General features: G+C 36.1%; 1 protein-coding gene across 1 annotated transcript in view; it reads right to left on the bottom strand.

Annotated features, from left to right (window-relative positions):
* The window catches only part of KCNH8 (potassium voltage-gated channel subfamily H member 8), a gene marked incomplete at its 3' end in the record, with an annotated part of 163,175 nt that overhangs the window by 39,315 nt on the left and 98,616 nt on the right, over positions 1 to 25,244 (bottom strand). The window contains exons 6-8 of the mRNA XM_057385811.1: positions 22,065 to 22,222; positions 20,301 to 20,342; positions 16,633 to 16,840 (exon numbers count right to left, since the gene is read on the bottom strand). Coding sequence (XP_057241794.1) covers positions 16,633 to 16,840; positions 20,301 to 20,342; positions 22,065 to 22,222 — 408 coding nt within the window. The remainder of the gene's footprint in view (positions 1 to 16,632; positions 16,841 to 20,300; positions 20,343 to 22,064; positions 22,223 to 25,244) is intronic.

Below are 25,244 nucleotides of genomic sequence, written 5' to 3' on the forward strand. Positions count from 1 at the left end.
GTGATAGAGTTGCAGGTTCTGAGAGTATGAMAACACAGTTCTAGCACATGTACTCAAATGGCAGAGTTGCTCTTAGTAAACTACAGGACACGAATTTACACYCTTTTCAAAATGAAGAGAATAAATAAATGTTATATGTGTGAGAGGAAACTCGAAGTGTGTCTATATAACATGTCAACAGGTACAGTGTACAAAGGAAAAACTGACTGAGAGGCTTATATTTGAAGAAAATTAGCTGGTCTAAAAGATAARTAAAAGTTAATTAGCAATGCACAAAATTTAAACTAGAATGATTTCGATATTTCTACAACAGACATAACCACAATGGCTCCATGACAATGAGGAACAATTAGCATTAATCTAGTTCCCTTGGTCCTTATTCTGCTAACACACTTTCCTGCAAAGAGTAGACACCTAAAATGAGAAAGAAAACAAATATGATGAAGACAATGTTTCTCAAGTACTGAGATGTTTAGAATTGTTTAAGTAAGTAACAAAATATTTTTTTTCCAAAAATATGTTTTCTTATTTTAGCTTTGTAAAATATGGTCGTTAACAGAGCATGTTCTTCATTATGATGAGCCTAATGATTTTTTTCTTAAACTAGAAAGATGTATAACATGGGTATGAATGAGACTGGGGGTGCTACAGGACTAAAGGAACATCTACTACAGTCAAATTCACATATCCAAATTTTGTGGAGGGCAATTTTTGCCATGACATAAAAAAGAAACAAATTTAACTTGGACTATATGAAATGTGTTTTTTTCTCAGCTGTCTCAGTCTGAAGCCCTGGTGGTCGAGGTGCTCCCAAGGCTGCCCTGTGTGACCCTGGAGCAGAGCCCAGACACAGCAGCTGCGCTGACTCGGGGCTGCCGTGCTTGCGGGATGGGGATCAGTGTTTGGGATCAGTGTTTGGGATCAGTGCAAGGCAGGGAGAGCTGCCCTCCACAGCTCAGAGCATTGCCTTTCCCTTACCTTTGAAACACACCATCTGAATCCTTTTAAATCTAATTTATGTCTGTTTCAGTGTTTCCCCCCATTTTTCTATGTTAAGGTCATAATCCCTTGTAACTTTCTGGTGCATTCATTGCATAAGCTAACCCAGGTAAGGAAGGGTTAACTATGTTAAACTTGTACAAGCAGATTATACTTAACCTCTGGTGGAGTAGATTTTTAAGTGCCAAAATATGAGACATGTGGATATTACTTTGATGGAAACTACACAAGATTTTCTACAGACATATATAGAAGTTTATGCACATTTACTTGATTAATGTCCACATTATAGATAATAGAAAACAAAAAAAACCCACCAAAAAAATCCCTTTAACATGTAATCAAAAAGGAGAAAAATAACCCCTCTTGTATCAAGCACCTCTTTCTATTCAGTAGATAAAATCTTTAGAGGGGAGAGGACAAATTTTATAAGAAGATTTCATGCTTCAGATCTCAGATGTCCATCTCTTTAAAGCCAAATCTATAAACAAAAATAGTCATCTTACATGTAGGTGCTAAATATATGTCATTTAAACATCCCAGTGAAAACATTAACAGTATTTTTGTGGAGTTTGCAAACAATAGGATTTAGAAAAAAATAATGTTTCAAAATTACAAGTAAAACAGTTGAGAATTTCAAAGCCCTGTCTTTCTGAGAAACAAAACATGATGAGACATCTCTTCAAAATCTCTTCAAAATTATAGATGAGAATTCATGACCAGCAAATCTGAGGACCATTATTATGGAAGCAGTTAGGTGAACACTGGGAATGTATAATTTCAATAAATATGCCTTTTGATTTCCATTGCAGAGAAACAGGATAGAGTTTTTTTTACATCTCTTCTCAACTAATAAATTAAGTAAGAGATTGTAATGAGCCAAACACACTTCTAATAAAACTGACAATTCACACCTTTGTATCTACCTTGTATTTTTTTTATTACGGATCAAATTAAAAAAAAATCAGGACTTGAACATACACCAGGTGAAATTKTAATCCTCTGCCAGACTTTGGGAATTCTACCACTGATTTTCAAGCATCAGTGGCATCATTCAAAGGAAGTTTGAACTTAGACATAATGAAGTCAGAAGAGACAAAGATAAAAATTGAAGGTGCCTGTATGTATCATTGCTTGTGAGGCTTGGACATTCAAGATGCAAAAGCCTCTGTGGTCAAAGGCAGGTAGGTGAAATGGTTACCTGCATATCTGGCTCCTTTTGTATGCTTGCCTCTGTAAATACAATAACCTGGAGGAAACKGAATCTTCCCCAAGATCCCCAAGGAAAGGTTCTGGCAATCTAGAGACATACACTGAGACAGATGTTTTAAAGACTTTTAACACCTAGAGAGTGTGTTTTTTCAATTTTCAAAACGAAATTTGTATTCTCTTTGATTAGAGCATTTTTAGATACAAACTTAACCGTTGTCAATTCTACCAAAAGGTAATTTAATTTGAAAGGTGACAACCTATGTGATTCTTTTATAAGTCTGAYTAATAAATACCCTTTGTAAATAAATTGGGTGTTGTGTTTCTAATTGAATGTATACTTAAAAAGTATCATTAAAAATTATATTTTGCAGAGCTTGAACTCATCTAACTTGACAAAGTCATAACAAGATATTGACCCATTGTTCTCACTGCAAATGAAATTTTCTTGGTGAAATAAATGTTCAATGAACTGAGTCGTTCTGGTAGGAAGAGGTGCTCAATCACGGGATTAAAAAAGGAACAGAAATCTAAGATCTAATTACAATGTTGCTGATAACAACAAAAACACAGCTGGGCCCACAGAAGTGCTGAAAACCTGAAAATTAGGCCTTAATTATCTTCTCTGGTTGATCACTCCTGTGCATATTCATGGCTTATAAATGGTAGAGCAAAAGGCCTGATGTCAAATACTTGCAGTGACAGCATTTTATTAGTAAACAATGTTGGAAAGACACATTTAAAAATATTTAGTTAGCAACAAGGAAGAAGAGTCTGGAGTCTGGYATCTCTTCCACCTAATGCAAAATTCCTACATGAACTCTCTACAAAACACAGTGTACATGAATAATCAACAGCTTCATACATTTCAAGCCCTGCACATTTCTAGCCAGACCCTAACTATAGTTTATGCATCAAATCTTAAAATTTCCAGATGATGTCCCATCTCCTTCAGTCTGCAAAATAAAGTTTTGTGCTTTTACTTTTTCTCCTACTGTGAGAAATCCCTGAGGACCAGCCCAGATAGATCTTCACAGTCAAAGCCCAGATGCTTCTTAAAGTTGGTAGATAATGCATGTGAATTAGCTATTTACATTTCTTCTTCAAAATGCGGAAAAATATTGTCTCTCCAGGGAATTAACTGCATAACTACAGCTAGAGTTTATTCTGGTGAGAGAAGAAGAAAAGGAGTGGTACTGGTGGGAGATGTTCCTTTGGGCAGATTCCAAGACAGTCTCCCAAAATCCAGCTAATGCCCTGCAGGAACACAGAGGTTATCACCTCTACAAGGYTCTGGGTGGGCTGCAGATTGCAGCTCTGTGATGTGCAACTGCTCTTCTGTGGATGCCTAAACAAATCAGACAGATCTGTTGCTCAGATTTCTGACGAAAACTATAATACACCTCCACACCATCCTCACAGTATAATGTGATAAAATTCCCCTTATAGGAGAGARACATTTATTCTGAGGTAGAGACCTGTCTATATTACATATAAGAGCTGTGCATAAGGACTTTGAGGGCTGACTCAGCAGACCTGCAAGAAGACATTCCTCTTGATATTTTATGATAGCTCTCTAAACATTTAGACTTACAGTTGCAAAGAAGCTCCACTGTATGTGGTCAGTGCACCTGTATTCCTGCAGAACTGGGTCATAAATTCCTTCAGCCTCATTTATCAAGGAGTAGGTAAATTTAGGAAAGAAATRTACTTGAAACTTTTMTCTGTGAAAAGCAKGTACAGCTCTTYGCAAGAGTGATTTGTCAGATGGCTKTGTTTGAATATGTGGGAGATTTAAATCTCTCTTGCTTTTGCAAGTCAGCAGTTTACTTTCTCCTCCCCACATCATTGAATCACAGAATCAACTAGATTGAAAAATACCTTGGAGATCATCAAGTCCAAAGAAAGGACAAGATGGGGAAATTTTCAGTATCAACTTTCTGTGACAGTAGCTGACAATATATGCAAATTACTATATGTAGCTAATTATTTTTCTTTACATTTGTATTTTTACTAGGAATAGTTCACAAACCTCTCTATGCCATTAATATATTTAAAGTGAAGAAAAACACTTTTAAAAATGATCTTGCTTTGTTTTTCTCAGTATGTTTTCTTAAGATTCTTACACTGAAAGAAACTGAAAGAAATTAGTCGCATAAGAAAATGAATTTTTTTTTAATATAGTATAATGTTAATTTTTTGATTACAAGTAAACCATAAAAACATATTGCTAATTTGAGAATATTTTTGAGAAATTGAATTACAAGGCTTTAATCAGAGGCATATAAATCATTGGCAAATCATCTCCTTTAAGGAGATGGTCACTCTGTCACTGCACAAAGAGTCTCAGCATTTAAGATTACTGCTCCTAAGGCAAACTGGCTGCTACAGTCCTTTTCCAGGCTATTAAATGCCTTGCAACTAAGCTTAGAATCAGACACATTTGTGCTCGTCGTCCATTCGGTGCAAAGAGCACGTCCATCTCTGCCCTCTTTGCTTCCCTGCGCTCCATCGGTCCGTTCCCATCTGTTAGAGCTTTTCTTATCTTGTATTTAGACTGTAATACCCTCTTGGGTAAGAGCAGCCCTTTTTATCCTATGTTAATTCAGCAATGGAGACAAGAGGGCCTTGACCCATAAGTAACATTCCAGGTGTTCCTGAAATAAAATTTATGGCAATGAAGGTTTTTTTTTTTTTTTTTATGGTCAGCTAAAGAGTTAGAAATCTGTTTTGCAGTTTTATGTGTTTGGAGTCCAAATCATGCCAAAAAGGTTTTGAGCTACTATGGGAGTATATTAATGTATCTTTAAATAAAAAAGCATTTTCCTCCTTAAGAAATACAGATGGCTTTAAAATGAAAACTTTATTATTAAAACATGCAAAGATATCCCACACAAAAAAATCTTGCAGAAAGTAATTTTTAAAGTTGTTAGCAAAACGCTGTATCTAAATATAGGCAACGTGGCATAGTTGGGAAATTAATCTCACCTCTACCCTGCTGCTCTCACCTACCCAGGTTTCACCATCAGAGAAATACAGACTAAAGTCTTACAGTTCTTATGACAATTTCTCAGTCCTAAGATCTAATATATTAAAGTTCTGATTAAGCATCAGCAAATAAATTCTCATGGAGGCAATGACAGTGACAATCAATACCTTAAAATCTTTGTAAAAAAGGTATTGTCTATTTGYAACAGCAAGATATCAAGAGGACTATATTTTTTTAGAAAAGCAGTGCAATATAATACACATATTTTCATTCTGTTTAACTGCCAGCAGTGCGAATAGAGCTACTTACTTCCAGACTCTGCCATAAGATTCCCCTCTACTTTATAAATCTGAGTAATGGAAGAAGTSGTTCCTGACAGGTGGTACCTTCCCCTCTCCTGCCATCTTCCCCACTCCAGAAATTGAGCCAACTTTCAGCAACTCCTGCCTATTCAAATGCAGCCTCCCAACTTGGCAAAATCGGGGCAGAAGCCTCAAAATGGGCAGAAGCCTCAGCACAGAAACAGTTTAGTTTTGTAGGTCTAACTACAAAGAAAGGGTACTTGCAGAATTTCAATAAAACCATGCCAGTTTCCATCTGACTGGCTGCATAATCTCACGAGGGATGATAATGACACCATGGAGTTCAGTTTGGGTCTGTATAGGCTGCTGCAGCCTACATGACATCCATTTCTCCTTGTCTTCTATATTAATGACAGCCACGCTGGTTAGATAACAGCTAAGTACGTGAACCCTCGCTGCAATCCTCTCCTTGCTTGCTCCATACATTTTCCAGCATTGTCTCRGTATTTTCCTCTGGGTTCTTATCTAAGGAGCTGCTGTGTCGTGCAGGGACCTGCCWCAGACAGGCAGCCCTATGATAAATTGTATTAGCACTTTATTTGCTCTTGCCTTGTCTTAGTTTTTTATTCCTTGATTCTACAACATTTTACAATTTTTTCATTATGTGCCACTTGAATCAAGCAGATTTAGATCCAAACATATTCAGATTTTGTGAGGGGCAAAACAAMAATGGGGATATTTTACTACAGATTATATCTAAACATAATGAAAAACCCCAAGAATTTGCAGTGTAATAAAGGTTTGGTGTAAAGAAAGAGTAAAAACTAAAGGAGAAGGGTGGTGTCTTAATGGAAAAGCACACTGTGTTTTTAAAGTTGAGGCAGTTCTGAAATAATACATCTGTGTCTGCAGATSTGACAGCTCTTTTTGAAGTGTGTGACATAAGGGAATCCTAACCATTAGCATTTTTATCTCCAGCTCTCTTAAATGTGACAATGAAAAACAATTTAAAATAATTAGGTGTAATTATTTTCACAGAGCRTGGCTTGTGTAAAACTTTACATGCTGCAGAATTCATTGACATACTCTCACAGCTTCACATTGGCTTCTTTGGCTGAAAGTAGCTYCCAGTTAACTTTAAACACTGTCACCTGAAAGTAAAAAATGAGCAGAAATATTTTCCAGGTTATAGGAAAATGGAAGAGAGTCTGGAAAGAAAAGGCTGTTGAATAATTTCTTCTTTTTTGTACAGAAATGATTTCCTATTCTGGCAGCACAAAAACCCTTCTTTTATCAAGTACCTGCTCTGGTGAAGGGCAGGGAAGAAAGGATAAATAAATAGAAAATAGGAATATATGCAAGGGGCACTTCTAGATTAAAAATTTAAGGCATGCTAGTGCTATAGAAGAAAAGAAAAGCTATTTTAGTCTTTATGGGATGTCTTTGGAACACAACATGGCATTCTAACACCCTAGGAAATCTACCTATGTGATGAGGCTGAGAGACAGTCCGATCACRTATTGAAGCAGCTGCTGAAAAGATTCCAAAATATATAGAAAAGTCCTTGTGGGTTTAAACTGGATTGAAAAACTATAGTTTGAACAGCCAAGACMTGAGCTTTAAAACCAGAGGTAGAAATTTCGGAGAAATCCTAACAGAACTTCCTATTACACTAATGTGTAGGAGACACTCATATTTTTGCCATTTCTACAAAGCTCTCCAAGGAGGGCAGTGTAGCCCTGGAACAAGTTACCCAACCTTGCTGCTTTTCAGGACTTGGATAGATCAAGACGTGTTTATCTCGATTTACTGCATGTGATAGTCCTGGTTCAACTCTCTGGCAGGTTTAAATCAACCCCAGGGGTTCTCTGCAGCCAAAAGTCCTACAGTTCCAAGTACAGCAGTTAAGGGTTAAAGACTATGATGTAACTTCAAATTGATTGAACWGGGCTTTTATGCACAATATGTTCAACTTCCAAAAAAATTATACTCTCTGGTGTTCCCATTACAGATGACATGTGCAGACWTCCTGGTGTTATTTTACCTCTTGGGTCTATGCCCTCTTCTGGGGTGTTTACTAGGCATATTTTTCCCCTACATGAGGCAAAATTTCTATTGTGGTTGCAGAAATTGGTCCAGATACAGCTTTTTATTTGAGATAAAAACTGCTTTGTAGAATTAACAAATGTTATGTAGGTAATCTGTTTTTCAGCACAGCAGGACACTTTGTCAAAACTCAGGGGTTTCATCCTCACACCAGATTTTCACCTTTGGCTTAAAAACTGACCATTTTTTTTTTTTTAATAGGTACAAAGTTCTGGAAATGCATTAATAATGCTGTAAAAATTTCACACTCCATTTAATAAGCTATTTTCATACTTATTTTTGTCTGGGCTTCAAATCTAATAAGGTATCTCTGTCCTGGGGTATTTGGTGATTGTTGAAATGGTTCAATCAGAAGGCAAARTAAAGGAAAATACAGTTTAATCAAGGAACTGAGCCTGTATAAAAGAACAGCAGGGAAGTATGGAAGAATAAAACTTAAGAAGGCCTAGAGCAGCTAAAATACAAATTGATTTAATCTAAATGCAAACTGAGTGTTTCAACTCAGCTCAACAAATGATATTTCAGACTCACACACCTGCACCTCAAAAACAGAAGTTTGGGTTTACAAATAGAAAATGGAATAATTTCCACAGASTTACTTTCTATGAATATATAAAAATATAAATCTRTATTTTAAATCTTGACAAGGTCTAGTATACACTGGTCTGAAGTGAGAGATTTTAACAAAGRAAACCTATTGTAGAAACCATAYTGATATACAGTTTATATTTATATAATATATATYTAATATACAAAACAGACAAWAAAGAAGGGCCAGRTTTTCAGGGAAGCCTTTCCAAGACKTTGATTTKCAAGTGCAGGTCATTACCATGTGCAGCCAGSTTCTCACACATACTTCCCACATATGTTGTGGTGATTACAGTTTTGCACATAAAACCCCATTTCAGCAGCTAAATTTCTCTGTGTCCAATATAACAGGTTGACAGACACAGAAAATCCCATGTGCCTCTGCTTGTACTGTATTAAAATAATGAATATGTTTATCTGCATATAAGATTTCTTCAAAAGCCAGATGAACTTTCTCTCATTTGTACCYTATTCAAAAGTCTAACCCAATTAGAGAAAAAAAAAAAAGTTTTCATTCATTAATATTTCACACCATAAGCTTCTCCAAATCAAATTTGTCCCCATACATCAGATTTTCTCCATTCAGGTGAGGCACCCAGCAGATTTTAAAGAAAAATTTTTTACTTAGTTTGAAATAAATACATACATGAATTCTAATTTCTTCATGATTTTAGATATTACCTATATTTGTTCTAACAAATCTAGATATTGTGAACCTCACAAAATTGATGGAAAATTTATGCATTGTGTGTACAATTAAAATGTTACTTTCATAGAGGAGTAAACCTCCTAAGGATTTAAAAAGGTAATAAAATTATTTAAAAGCATTCCAATGTTAGACAGTCTCCTGGGATTACAATTTTCTGTTTGAACTGCTTTACAGTGTTTCATCACTATGTAATGCTTCAGTATTTTGGTACATCCTTGTCTTTTTCAAATTATGTGCAATGTACTAAGTACTGTTTGTAGTCATTCATAAGATGAGGGCTTTGAAAAGTTTCACAGCTTCAAAGAGATCATCTTGTTTTGGTTGTCTAGCTTATTCCTATTTATTATTTCTGTATGACACTCCAGGGGCTAATTATTTTATATAGTGCTGCAARAAACAGCCCAAAGTAGTTGGTTCAGTCTCTTAGATACTGACACCCCAAAATACTTGACAAGAGTGGTAACCATCAACCATTTCATTCAAATGTTAATTAGAAGWGAATTTTCAGACCCATTTCCCACAAAAAAAAAAAAGAACAAACAAGTGAAGAAATGCATACAGGTATTTCTARTCCACATGAAAATGGACCTTCAGGTACCTCAGCTCATCAGAGCGTTACAATTTATTTTACTAAATTAAAGACACCAGCACTCATGCACGACATATTTTTAAATTCTTTTCCTTAAATATGCCTCTTCAAAACCAGAAAGGACCATAGCTCCAGAGGAACAGGTTCTGTTATTACTAATGACAAAAAAATGAAGAAAACTGATAATCAAGAACATAATGAAGCTGACTGKAAGAGAAATTAAAATCATTCAGGTACAGAGATGACAGACTGAAGTGAACTATTGATCACTGCTAGCAAATGGTRTGCTGTGCAAAGTAGTCAGCACGATGTTCTTTYCTGCTCCCTGCAAGGATTCATAAATCTACACGTGTCAGCTCCAAGCTGATGGATGCGTGTGTTTGGAGCAGTGAAACCAGACCAATATTTTACAGTAGAGCACAGTTCTCTTGGCTGAGATCCTTGGAAATTTACAGGTACTCTTTCTGGCCGTGAGGAGCATTCACTGAGTTCTTACAGTGCTACAAAACAAAGCGAAYTGCAGTTCCCACTAAAGAAGAGCGGGGAGTGCTGGGCACCTGTGCTGAACCTTGCCATCTGCCAGCCAGCAYGGAGCAGGTGCCAGCTGCAGCTTTTCCCAAGGCTCCCGTTGGAGTTCATTAWTGTTAGCTCTTCATAAGCTGAACAYTTGTTGGAATTACTAGAAGCTGCTTTGATGTAGGTCCAGGCTCAAACTCCAGAAGGCAGGTTTGGAATGCAGAAGGAGGTACAAYGTACCTGCATGCCAACACTTCCATCATCTGGGTCCAAAACCTGATCATTTCTTAGCACTACAGTTTACCATGTGTCTTCTGTTAGCTGATTTTCCTGACAGCCCCACTACCTGGAGATTCGTGATCACACAAAATCTGTTTTCTTTCTCTTTGGTTTTTTTTTTTTTTTTTTTTTTTTTTTAAACTAACTTCCTGATTGCCAGTGTTGCTAAGAATATGTTGCAAACATGAGTTTCATAGGGCTCAAAAGCAGACTGACAATCACACTTTTTTAAAGTGTGATTCTATTTCATGTTTCTCTTTGTTGTTTTTTTTTAATGCTTAGATTTAGTAAAAAAATGCTCATGTCACATTTAAATCAATTTTTTAATCCCTTAGCAGAAGGAACTGTTGTACAGAGACAATTSTGGAATGATCTGAGATCATTAATAGTAAAAATAATTCATACATAAAAAAAATAAAAATAAACACCAAGCCTTTGTCTCAACTTTGATACCAACTCTTCTGTCATGTCTAGCCATATRAGTCATTAAACTGCTTTGCAAAAATACATTTATATTTACCTTCTTTTACAGTACATTGTGAGACTTAAGAAATCACTAGGATTAGTGATTTAAAAGTTAATTATCTCTTTGAAAAAATTATGTAGTTTATGGATCCACAATGGAAATTATGGCACTGGTATTTCCAACATGATTTCTACTGTTATTTGCCCCATGGTTTTGTTGGGTCTAAGAGCATCAGAAACTTGTTAGTTCACTAAATACATTATTTGTGGAAGAACTAACAGATACACACATACCTAAAAATAATCTTTCTTCTGAAATGAGGGTAGCCTGAGTTTTAACCTGAATAAATATACCAATGCCACAAACATCTATTGTCAAGGATATGCTTAAACCTGTACCTTCAGAATTCCTGGCAAAATTGCTCAGGACCTTGTGAAAACTAAAACCAGCTGCCTCCAGTTTCTTAGCAAAAACTAGGAAAGGTTTCCTAACACTGAAACTTCCCAGGCTGTTGAAACTCAAGAGAATTACAGGGCAATGTCTCCCTTAATGGATATTCCAGCTTGATGCTGACTAACAAAACTCTGACAAGAGTGAAGCTACCTGGGGGCCACAAAGGACTTGGACAGAATTTAGGAACCTGAGCTCAAGAATTTAACCTAAAATTTGCATCTAAGACATAGGACGTCTAYATTTTGTAAAACACAATTTCAGCCAACTTCTGCATCAGACCAGAAGTGCCACGACCTTTAAATGATTAAGACACTTGGAGATTCTCTCCAATCTGCACCCAGTGGGGAGTTTTGGGTCACCTTGTGCCTGCAGCTAAATTTCCTGAAGGACTCAGTGGGGAAGTCTGTTTTATGAATTCAGGCTGTTCACTTCAGCCCAACATGAGACTTATAAAACTTGAGAGAAAGGCCCTGAAGGCACAGCATTATTTTCAGGATTTCCTGCTGTCACCATCAGGTGCTGTGCACCTTTTTCTGTACCTAACTCTGCCACTGAGAGCTAATTGTGGGTATTCACTGGGAGTCAGCATCTGAGTCCTTTTAAAGGCTCTGATTGCAAAAGTGTCCTAAACAAATTGTGTGGGGGAAGTTTTATATTGCAGAGTATGTGGAAGTACAGTGAGTAAACAATTGAGTTCTTGTTTTCAAAAGTACTGTAAATGAAAAAAAACTAATAGAAAATTAGTAAAAACCTGAGATGAAACTTTAGGTATTCAATTGAAATAAAGAATTAAATAGTTGAAGAAAAACAGCTTTTACAGGCCTGATTGTAAAGCTTATTCCAAAGAATACACCTATACTTTAATATCTATAAAAGCAAAGTTTGTTATTTTACTGCTCTTTGCATTGATAACAATCCTTCCCTAGTCAGAATGTTGTGTTACTGGAGATGGACTAACAAAAAGTTGCAGCTAAATTTCTGGTGGACAGGAGGGAATTTTTTTTGAGACAGTGGCACAAATTATACCTGACAGTTTTGACTATCTAAGAAAGCCAGCATCCTGACTCTTGGCCCTCTCCTAATCTCCTCACTGCACTCAAGACAGCTGGGTTTCAACAGCTCACATGGTTCTCACAGAATAAATGCCTTCAGCAACAGGAAATATTTTCAATATTTTCTGTTTCCTGTAGAGACAGATAGAAAAGTCATTTTCTTAGGTTTAATAATAACTTGAAGGGGAATAGCTCAGTATATGTTAATACAAAACAGCAGTCAGCAAATAGAGAGCCCATGTCTAAATCTGATGCCAGTTAAACTATAGAAATGGGAGCCAATGGAATTGGAGTRTTAGGATCAGCCAGGAACCTCAATACAGCCTAACCTCTACTCTGTGTCAGCTAACAGAAAATTAATCTTATTTTTACAGGTTGCTGAAAGTCATGCCATGTCTCRGGGAGGCATCTGTTTCACCAATGAGAACAAATGATGGGAACAAGGTGAAATGTAATAGAGAGGGACCTGAAAATGCCAGAAGGGAAAAGCTGGACAAGGATTGTACCACTGTCTTGGATGTGTGGGAATGATGTGTCCAGGAGCTGTGGTTTTTATCAGACATCAGAGTCAAGATGCTGCACATGGAACAGCTCCTTCCTAAGATGGAAGAACTTGCTGAGGTAAAGGTTTCCAGCAGCTAAAAGCAGTGCCCATACTGTGTATCTCCCAAATCATGTAATCAGTTAAATCCAGCAACAGCAGAGCTAAGCAAGAGATTCAGTTTTTAACATTATGCTGCGCTGATGTTTGTCCCAATGCCACTGTCATGAAAGTTCATCAATAATAGACCCAGACACAACACCTTTCTCACTGTGCAGCCACGTGGCTAAATTTGTGAATATAACCATGTTTAAAATCATTTGGGGATGCCGCCTGAATAAGGACAAAATGTGGAATAAAGGTTTGCATTTAGGTCCAGCAAGAACAAAGCAAATGCCATTTTCAGTTCTGGGTATTTTCCTAGGAACAACTTTATCACTCCCATTGCCCCAATTCGTATGCAAATTAARCACCACATTTGTTTAAATTAGCTAGAGAAACATACACAGAAGCAAATGCTGCTAGATCTGGGTTATGGTGCATATCTGATGGCGCAGCAAGGTTCTAAGTACTATGTTAACAGTACTGCAGCTTTAAAATGTTTGCTTTAAGTGTTAGCAAACCTCAGTCTTGAAATCAGTGTTACAGGCTTTCTGAGGAAGCATTAAATTGAGTAAGTAAGAGCTAAAACCTTTTTTCTCCCTCTGCCTCTCCTCCCAAAAATAGCAGCAAACATAAAAAGCAAATTAATCTTCTTKTCATTCCAGACATAATTTTCCTTTCTTAGAACAAAACTCATCCCTATGTTTCAACTACTGCATACATTGCAGCATCCATACTCATAGCACCACACTCAGATTTTCAGGTAGATATCACCTGAGGCATTCCAATGAAGAATAAATAGAATTTCCAAGGAAGAGACACATCTCTTTTGATTATAAAATGTATAAGAATTATAATTTTTGAATGGTATTTCTTAATGTTGTCCATTAGAAAGCTTCTTAATGCCTGGAATGAAGTTTGTATAGGATGCATAGGTGGAAACTTGAGTCTCCAGTTCTGCTATTAATGTATCAAAATTAAAAGTTAAAAAATTKCAACCTGTAAGTATAAGACTAACGCTCATATTCTACTGCTTTGCCTGCAGTAAAAAATCTCTTTTACATGCTCCCCAAAACAGCACTAATTTTTCAGTTGAGGTCTTCCTTTAGGAGAACAGAATATCCTCARTGTCTTACAGTAATACTACCTCAATTATACTTCAAGATTTCTCCTGTGTGCATTATTTGCTTATGATTTATTATGATTTCCAGATCTCATTTTACTTTGCTTAATCACTCATACTCTAAATTACACCCACCATTCTCCCCTCAACACATCCCCAGGGTGTGTGTTTGAGGTGTAGTGAACTTGTCATTTGAAATTTTCTTAAGGTGAGAAGAAAGGCTAGCTGCACATAAACACCAGAAGAGCAAATGATGCAGCCCACAGAGGACCAAGACTTAATTTCATTGTGTTTCATCAACAAGCAGTTTGTATGTGGAGAACGATAGAATTGATATTGATTGAAAAAACTACATAATTTAACTTTTTGTGCTCATATATGTGACACATAAGCTTAACCAGAAATTTTGTCAGTGCTGRAGAGATCCTTGCAAAACAACAGGTTCATGACAGGTATCTGGAATTTTCTGAGCTCTTCTCTTTAAACCAGTAATATCTAAATATTTTACCCTTTTAAAACCGTTTCACTTTAAAAAAACCCAAACAAACAAAAAAAAAAATCCAAACAAATCMCCAAAGCTATAAATTATTTAATTTGGCTCTAGAAGTAATATCTGTAGGAGTATTACGGGAGTCACAGTGATATAATTTTTATTATAAATTTATAGCATCTAAATATTTTAGAGACCATCCACAAAGGTGGAAGTACAGCCTTCCTGGCAAAAATGCAAACTCACACCTTAAAAAAAAAAAAAAAAAAAAAAAAAAAAAAAAAAAAAAAAAAAAAAAACCAAACCAAAAAAAAACCAAACCCAAAAAAGCTCCCTGGCCATAAGCTGAATAGAAAAGCCCTGTTTCCCTGTAGAAGGTGAAAGTCTGAGAGCACACCCCACTTAGTGACTTGACTGATCCAGTGTGGAAGAGCACTGCCTACAGCTGTCCAGKGAAGGACCCTGAGTGGCACAGGTTGAGGGAATTGTGGTGAGGGGCTGTTAAGGAGCAGTTTCTGCTCAGGAAGCTCACTGGAAGATGATCAGTGTGTGATAACCCAGATAGAAACTCTTCACTGAGATACAAATGGGATTTCTGGGAAAYGTCTCTGTTCCAGTTAAACTGGGATTGGTCCTAATGAGGTTGGTGGGACATTTGGTTGTTACTGCCATTACCCAAGAAAGGACAAAACTAATGGGTGAAGGTTWATGTTTTTATAGTAATAAATACCAAGAGCCCCAGGGTACATGATGAGAGTTTCCTGAATGTGGCCATGCCTGAGAGAAAAGGGAGCATGGGGAGCATGGGGAGCACAGCCACCAGCCCAGCCCAGGGAGCAAGGATGCAGCCCATCATCATCACTGGGACTGCAATGAATGCTTTGAAAGCAGCTATTGTTTGTGGCCTACATAAGCTGACAAAGTGCCTTCAGAGCTACTTCCCACCAGAGAGACATTATTATTATTATCTGGATTTATTTCTCTGTTAGAGGTATTTGACCAATTTTTGCACAGTGGGCTTTCTTTGTATATTCTCCCCTAGAGCTGCAGTCTTTTCTGTCAGAAGTTTGSTCTCTATAAGGAGTTCAGCAGCAGGTCACAGACCTGGTTTACAAATGAAAAGAGAAGTAAACAACCAACTTAGAAGAATAAGAATACTCCACAGATCTTTAAGTAATCTCTTGAGAAGCTASAAACAGTTAGTTCTTGGACTTTCTTGTTTTTCTCTTCCTGATGCAGCATCCTCACTTCTCTGAGGTCAAGCACCTTTTCATTTTTCCCTCGGATTTATCATTGCTAGGTGATATCCAGAGAGATGATAACGGGTTTTAGAGAAAAGAAAAAAAAAAATTAAAGGAAATAAGAATAGGGCAATCTGCAGTTTGAGTGCACATCACTGAGCCTTTGGTCACAGGTGTTTGCATAATTCCCCCCACACCAAATGTTTTTTTCTCTTGGGAAAATCTGCCTCACGTTTAGATAAACTTTGTTTGTGGAAGGTGTTTCATTATAAAAAAGGCAAAACTTAAAATCTAAAGAGCTAATATGGAACACCCAAATCAGAATGAAAGTTGCGGAAAAACTAAATATGGGACCAAAACTCAGCATTCCATTGATAAACACCTCATCTACTCTGCAAAAATCAAAGTCTGCAAAACCCTAAATAATAATTCCAAGGCGAGTTTTAAATTTAAGACATTTCAGTGCCTGTCTGTTTCAATGTTTAGGAAGAAATAGTCAGCACACTTGAGGGAAGGCTTTTGCTGATGAATTTTCCTCATTTGCAAAACCAGGATTTGATGAGTTTTCTCACCTATTCTTTTATGCGTTCTGTCTTGCCATTACCTAATACAGATCCTGATTTTTCCTGACTTTGAATCAGTCTTAACATCTAATTGTTTTCCATTTTTCCCAACAGATTTTTATTTTAACCACCTTTTTCAGATTGACCTGAAATTCGGAGTGCCAATCTCTTCCTTTTCTCTACAAACAGCACTAAATAATGGCGTAAGGTCAACAAAACCTGAAATACTGAGTGACTCATGTACTTTTATACATTTACATACATCCATGGATATATACACGTGCGAATATGCACATGTAGGAAAGAAGAGCTTACCTATGTCCCAAGTAAGGGGATTATTCTGTTCCATCTCCCTTTTCCCTATGACATACCAGATGCAGGCCATCCAGTGAGCGAGCAAGGCAAACATGGACATGAGAAGCGTGAGGACGATTGTGCTGTGCTGGGAGTAACGATCCAGCTTCTGCAGGAGGCGCAAGAGGCGCAGAAGCCGTACTGTTTTCAGGAGGTGGACCAGGGAAACCTGGGAGAACAGGGAGGGAAAACCACTCGTCAGCAGCTAAAAAAATTGTCAGCATCTTGCTTCTATCACTCAGTTCTCTTGTTTCAATGAAAGGAAATTTTAAAGCTCTATGAAGTTTTGCCCGCTCTTTATTTAGCTGCATAGCTGACTAGACTAAATCTTAAGACAGCAGAGAATGGCAAAGAAGATGCTTAAAAAAAAAGTGTTAAATTGTGTAAGTACATAATTATTATTTCTGGTTTAAACCACACAAATTTGGAATACTAGATCTTGCATGTTGCCTTTTTTTTTTTTTTAATGTGGTCTTTCAGATTTAGCTCAAAAATTTGTGTTGGTTAAACATGGATTCTTCCCAGCTCTAGAAGAGAAATGCAATTGTCAAATTGACCCATGTTCATTTGACTTCAATATGAAACCACAAAATWAATATCACCAAGCAGACAATGATTTTCAGATTCTAGAAGAGAAATGCAATTGTCAAACTGACCCATGTTCATTTGATTGCAATATGAAACAACAAAATAAAAATCTCCAAGCAGACAATGATTTTCAGCCTCATCTAACAGTAGACCTAATTTAACTCTGTATAAGATGAAACCAGTTTACAATTTAGCATAGAAAAGGAAATAACACATAGCAGATATTTTGCAGAACAATAAAGCAGAGAAGTTAGAGAGGGCTCAAATTTATTCTTGAGATTCAAACCTGTGTTCATGGACCCGAGCATATTTTACTSTTCTGTACTAAGTAGTGATGAAAAAAAAGCTTTCATTAAAACTTCTAATATTGTTTCTTAATTCCCTAACTAAAATATTATTGCCTTTCAAGTTTATGTGGCAGAAGCGGCACCTAATCTGCTTAGCACCCTAAGTATAGGTCTGTTTATGAAGTTTGTGGCTCTGGCCTTAGAACTGAGAGTTTCAACATGAAGTGAGCAATCACTGCATGAACCCATCGCCTCCAGAGCATCCTGCAGCCTACTTCCATCCCATAGTGTGCACAGCTCACTGCTTTGCATGGAATGCACTTGGCTTGAGTTTGAATTGTTGGACAGGGTTAGCAAACAATGTACAGATTAGGATCCAAATACCTTTCATGTATTTAAGATTAAATAGCCACAATTTTCATTAGCAGTAAGCTGTTTTTAATTCCCTCATTAATGAGACATTGGGATTAATGCCTGCCAGGTACCTGGTTCGTACAGGATACTCGCATCAGCTGGAAAAGTAACATCAGACTTCAAATGACTTCCCACATCACTCCCAAAGCACAGTAATGAGCTCTTTCAAAAGCAAGTTTAAAAMCACAATTCTTTTGCTTTAGCTAGTCCAGAATAACCTGAAGCTCAACCTTTCTGTTGACAGAACTAATGATCTGAAATCTAAATTTAATAGGTGTGCATTCACTAACAGCTAGATCTGAAGTGACTGATAAATTCTGTAACATCAGGTGTTTTTTATTTGTTCAGAGTCTTAAAAACTCATTGATTTTATTCTAGTCTCTGGGATTAAGTAGGTGGGAAACCTGTAAAGAAGAAAATTAGAAATCTACAAACACATATTTTTTGTCACTAAAGYTTTGGTAGTGCACAAGTAATTCTCCCATGAGCCTCTTCAAAGGGCAATACTTGCAGCTCAATATTTTTTTTTTTTTCTCAAGAACCTTTACATTTTTTTTCTCAAGTACATAGCCAGGAAAAATAGAAAATCAACAAAAATATGACATTTTTTTCAAAGTACATTGTGAAAATAAGATCTGACATTTGAACATGCAAACATTTACAAGGTATTTTCTTGCATTTTTCCTCATGTTATGCTCCATCTAGACTGTCAGGGAATTAGTTATGTCTGTGGGCTTAAGCCAAATTTTATATGATTTTAATAATCATATAACTTTAATTAATAAYTATTCTATGACTGTCATGAAACTCTATCAGCTGCCTCTGTTTTGGTGCTAATTCATTTCCCAAAGTCTCYTTTTCTCCTCTCTCATCACCTTGTTTGAACCAAACATGGTTCTGTTGCACTTACAACAAAGATGGGTCCCTATTCATGACTGRCTCTTCAAGATGTTGCAGTAACATACAAACACTTATATAATGATTTTGTATATAAATGATTATATATGTGCTATGGCGTACACATTGTAGCCTTCATCTTTCATTGGGAGCCAATAATTTACCATAGCACAAAATAATAAATAATAATAATAATAATAAACTTAGATTTTTTTTCTTTTTTAGATTCTTACAAAAAAGAAATTGCAAAAGGACTGTTATAATTATATGTGTGCCCTGCCAGTTATCARTCTTGCCTAAATTGTGACCATTTCTGTTAAGCCACAGGTATAAAGACAGTGAATCATATATCATAATACTCTTTTTAATRGGGAAACATGTTTTATTATAAGGCCTAAGGACTGCACTGCTCCACTTCAAAACAATTTCTGCGTAAACTTGAACACAGATGTAATTAATCATAGATGGTTGCACTGAATTTTCTCATTAGTCATGTCAAACACTCTTCTGGTATTGTGCCCAATATGTCATTGGAAGATCTAAGATGCCATCAGGCAGCTTCTTTTTCTATGTCACAAATTTAGAAGACAAAATAAGGAGTCAGCACTCATACTTGTGCCTACATAGATTTTTCTTTGCCCACAGATATAAAATCATCAAAATTTTCCATTGTGTTAATCGTTTTAGACTAGCTGGGTTAACCTTTTTCTGTCAAAAGGAGAGGGACAGAATTTTATCTGAGACTAACACAAAGTCAATCAGCATAGTCCTGAGAAGGACTGACAAAAAATAAAGGTGCTACAAAACAGTGATGAAATTCTCTTTTACGTAAGAAATGAGTTAATGAAAAAAGAGGACACATTTTAAGAAATGACTAGCAGCAGAGATTTTTGATCAATTTTTGTCCACTTGGTTAGTTGCTTTTCCTCAAATTTGATACTCTTGCTCTATAATCACACTAGCTATCCAGAAAGGAACAATTCAATTATTATTAACAAGTGCTTAATGTCCCATTTCTTACGGCAACATTTGACACGATATTTCAACAAATAAAAGGATCCTTTATTGAACACAAAGATGGAAGGACCTGGGATCTTGGCATGCACTGAGGATAGGCAGGAATGTGCCTGTGTTCTCAGATGTCCAAAGAGTCCCTGATTTTAATGGTAGGGCGGAATCCAGGTAAGCAGAGCCAACTCATACAGTTTTACTTTAATTTCTTTTGAAATACGTACAAAGAKAACAAACGACTCCACAGCATTTACATGCACTCTGGCTCCATCAATCTCCAGCTGGGGTATGACATATGTGTGCCATACATATGTGGGTATGTATGGCACTATACCTATAGCTTGCAGAATTTAGAGCGTCCCTAAAGATTTGGCCTTTGTGCCGGGRCCTGAATGGCAAAGGGGTGAAATCCTCCCTGATGCCCCTTCTCACCGTTCTGTTGAGGCGACATCTGAAAGTTGATGAAGTGAAAATCTGAGAACAGACATGAGGAAATGGCTCATTAAATCTTGAAGTCTGAAAACAGTGTAAGATGATCAACTCCTTCCCCCATTCTTGAATCAGCTGGTAAGTCATTGTTATTTTGACGATTATATTAACAGTTGCTAGATCTTGTCATGATATGAGATATGATATAGTAAGGCACTGTGTTCCCATCAAGAATCATGTAGAGATCTTATTARGGGAAAAAGTTCAAAGGTACAACAGAGAGGAGATGTGTATTAATCCTATTATAGTAGCATTTTCTATATTGTGATATTTTAACTGTAAAATAATCACTGGATACTTTCTTTTCCAGAATTAAGTATTCAAAACATAGCAGTCCTTCCAGTGGGGGCAAAAAAGCATTTTCAGTGTTTTTAAATTTTCTCTTTGAAAGAAAATGTAAACCTGGTTCATTTAGTGAAAAATTATTAATGGAAATTAAACAAAGTGCATTATGCTGGTGGCTCGGTTTGAAGGAAAAAAAACCTGAGAAATTAATGTATTTAAATATATCACCCACCACTTATAAAGAAACAGTGATTAAACAATATGTTACTGTTAACTGTCAGGTTTTAAAATCTACTGCACTAGCATCAGATTGATGGTTCTTTATATAATAAATGGCATGAAAAGGGAGTTCATCAAAGGAAATGGAACTAAATAATAAAATCAAACATGATACTGTACGTGGGATTCCTGACTACTGTTTTCTAAGTTTTGGGGTTATTTTTTCTAATATTTGTTTATCCTATCATCTCTGTACTTGTTTGTAACTCACTTTGAATGAAATTGAGATTGAGTGCATCTGTTTATGAAAGGTCAAAACTCTGAGAATCAGAGAATAGACAGTTAAAAACCTTAGTCTCATATGGCAAAAGTCCTCAAAATTAAGAAACCGTTTTTTTTCCAAAACTAAAATTTCTGGTTCAGAGGGGCAGGAGACGTTTGCATTTTTTTTTTTTTTTGGGGGGCAATTTTGCTTAGTAGATTCTAACTCTACAAAATNATTCTTTGTTTGCTTTTTTGTTGGTTGCAATTTTGCTTAGTAGATTCTAACTCTACAAAATCTAATAGCGCTAGCAGAATAAAAACCTTTGTCAGCACAAGTAAGCCAAAACAAATGCCACCCATCATGATTGTGATGTTATCTGACATTATAACAAACAATTTTTAAAGCAGATTTAGCCTGTTGTCATTACATTCCTAAAAAAAAGATGAGTTAAAACCAAAGTCAAATTACATGATAGTTCTAAGCAATACATATTGGAAYACACAAAACTTAGTAGTCAAAAATTAGCTGTAATTTTTTCATTGTAAGTCCCAGAAGTAAAGAGAAAGAAGATTCCTGGCCAAATGAATATGCTGACCATACTGACCATAACCATCATATACTTTACCACAGTAAAAATTTATGAGTCTTAACAAATTAGGGACTGAATTTCTGCACCATAAGAGAGCCATAGTAAACCGTATTTGAATACAGGAATTAGACATGAAGATAACACAGATGCAACTGTTAAAAAAGCAAGGATAATTGTATTAAAAAATTGGTACATCCAGTGTGAAAATACTCGCAAACCTGTAAAACACACCAAGGTATTTTAGTTCATTCACTTTTAGTCTCTAGATCTGGAAAAAAAAGAAACCAACCCAACATCAACAAAGCTGTTTTGAGAAAAGAGAAAATTAAGAAGACTGGTTGGTACTTACCACAGTGACGTTGAAAGCATAAAGAAGATCAAAAGGAAGTGCAGCAATTAAATCAATGATAAACCACGTAGTCACATAGTGGATGCAAATAGATCTTGCTTCAAATATKACTTGGCCAGACTTGCTGACATAGGTTGTTCGGAAATTTAAAATAATATCTGCTTGACAAAGAATGAACAGAATTAGAGACAGTGATCTCTTGATTCCTGGGGATAACACCAGGAATCCAGCATAATACTGATTATTTTCTTGTGCATCATAAATACCAGATAAATAATCTAATACAGGAAGAAAAAAAGAAACATAGATATACATGGAGTTAAAGCAATTAATGCATGATTCTTTTCAAGGAGTAAACAGAATGTCTAAAACATTTATAACTGATATAAAAACTTGAATCAAAAAACAGCTCCCACACACATGGCTCCTTAAAGTGTATCAGATGCTGGTATTTTTATAAATGAAAAAATAAGGGTATTATTTTTGTCCATAAAATTTATTTGCATTTATTTTTAAATAAAAAAATATAATTAATGATTTTATTTAAAAGGCGTAATTTTAACTCCTTGAGTGGTAACTGCTCAGCGTAGAGGACAAATGTCATCCTCAAGGATAACCATTTTTTATATCAACTGCAAAGTGCTGAACACACTTGAGCTAAAGGCTTTTTGGTCTATGGTGGMGATCACAAAAGTGATATGAATTGCTTGGTGATTTGTGTATTTTATATGGTCCCATCTAACATTCCAGGATGCGTGTCTTTCAGTATGAGATACACTTCTGACATATCTTGCCAAAACACATTAACACTTGAAGAAAAGATCAGGTCATGACAACAGAATCTCAATTATTTGCATGTCCTACAAAATGAAAACTGTAATCTGTCCTCAAGCTATGCACCCTGTTTCTACTGACATTAGTGAGAACTACTTGTGTAACTTTTGCAGTGTCAGAAAAGTGTGCAGCCAACCATTAAGGCTGGTGTTTTACAGCGAGAGAGTTTTAGGGGAAAAAAAAGAGATTAATTTGCATTTATCCCTAGAAGTTCTTTTGGTAGGCTACACTAGGACTGCATATAGTAAGACCTTTTCTTCAAGCCTGCTAAAKATAATATTGAAGAAGACAGGAAAAAAAATTTTTATTCCCTGCTGAGGGCAAAGGGAAAAAGCAGAGAGATATTCAGTWCACAGAGAAAATCATGTGGGATCGTTCCTTTGGGGTATGAGAGAAGATTTCTTTAGGATAAATTTCAAGGAAATCCCAAGTTCTAATGTTCTAGGTCTGGAGAATAATTATTTCCCAGGCTTCACCAGCAGAAAATTTTTATGCTGTCTTCTGCAGTTTGAAGTCAGGCAGTCTGCTCTGCTAATAGTAAATTTATGGTATTTCTAACAGCTTAACCTCGGCCATTCCTTCCCTTTGACCCAGTAGAGTTGTCTCCTGAGTTAATGAAATCCTTGGAGAATTTCTCGCTGTTTTGGCACAGTGTTGGTGCTGCAATTTTTTAGGGTTATGTGCAAAACCTTAACGCAAAGTGACCTAGGGACATATCCAAGGCTGTCTGGTTCCATGGACTGAGGTCTTGCAGGTTATAATTGTTTTGTGGTTTAAGAATTACTGTTTTCGTTCAGCCAAGTCCTGAGGCTGAACGGAACATATAAGTAAAATCAGAGATACAGTAATTTTAGATTAACTCATGAGGTAGCCTCAGCTGTCCCTGAATTCTTTAAAGCTACAAAAATGTGATTAAGTTTTCAATAATACAATTAAAGTGGGAAAATAACACCATTTCATATGATTCATAATGAGCAAGGGGGTCAATTCGACTCCACAGGCACTTCATACAGACAGTTGGTTACCAGGAACATTTCCAGACCAGTATGGTAGCACCAGTCACATACAGAACACCTTCATACATATTTGAAAATGATAAGAAAGAAAGACAGTGATATTTATATCACTAGTGTTTCGAAATGTCTCATCCTCATTTGTCTCAGAAACTCCAAAGTGCAGTTACCAAAGTCAGAAAAAGCATTTGCTTATTTATTGCACATTAACCTTTGTGAATCAACTAAGTCTTTAACAGAAAGGGAAATAAATTCTTGCTTTAAGTGTAAGACATCCAGTACACCAAAGGCTTATCAATGTGCATATGCAATTCACCTTCAAGATTGAAGAGATTAAAGGTTTTTCTGCACTGCACCTTTTTCTGCCTTCCTATCAAAGCAATTTAGGACAGTAGCCCCAAATAATAGCTATATATTAAAAATAAAATAGGGAATGCTAAGTGCTTCTTTCTGCATCCAACTTATTAGRTAAAAGAAAGTCCAGAGGGTGGGAAGCAAGTGTGATCCATCTTGTATTTCTTGACAGTTTTCTGAGCTGTACTTGGGTGTAAACAGTTTCTTCATCTGGGCAATCTTTTTTACAGCCTAATTGCAGTGCTAAAGTACTTACTGAGGAATCTCTAAAGGAAAAATTACAAACCAGAACTCCTGAGGAAAAAAACCTAAGAGCACAACAAAATCTTTAATACAAGTTTAGAAATGACAAGTTTCTTCTGAGRGATTGCATTATTTCTAAGAATTATATATTCCATAGCTTTCTTGGGATTTCTGTTTAAAAAGTGGAAGATTTACTTTTATCCTTTTTTTTTTCTTTTTTAATAAATGTTTTCTTATCACTAATAATACCTTCTGAAAGCATGTATGCATTATTTAATATTTTAGAAATTGTTAATTCTAGGTTCTACCAACTGATGACAATTGAAAGAACAATTTGAAATTCAACAGAAGCATCAATAATGTAAATCTTTGGAGATTCCAGGTAACTCAAGAGCATCAAAACTAATGCTTTTTCTCTGGTGTTGAGTTTGTTCTGAACACTCTGTTATGAAGTGAGTTTTAATCATTTCCTGCAACATGAAGGGCAACAATTTTAAGTTCACAYCTGTAAACCAGGCAAGAGGGACATTTCGTCTCTTACCTGATTTTTAAAGCATATACAAAGTAACTCCAACATATTTGGATAATTAATGGGTCAAATTCTTTTCTACAAAAGGTGCATTTGAATATACTACCTTTAAGTATGTTCTAACAAAAAAATTCAGCCTGTGCAAGCTTTATATTTAAAGCTGTGTTTGATATGTTTGTTTTAAGCTGGGACAAGAACTGCAGTCTC

Source organism: Malurus melanocephalus, unplaced genomic scaffold (assembly GCF_030028575.1).
Source record: "Malurus melanocephalus ecotype Western Australia unplaced genomic scaffold, MMel_1.1 scaffold_872, whole genome shotgun sequence".
Lineage (NCBI taxonomy): Eukaryota > Metazoa > Chordata > Aves > Passeriformes > Maluridae > Malurus > Malurus melanocephalus.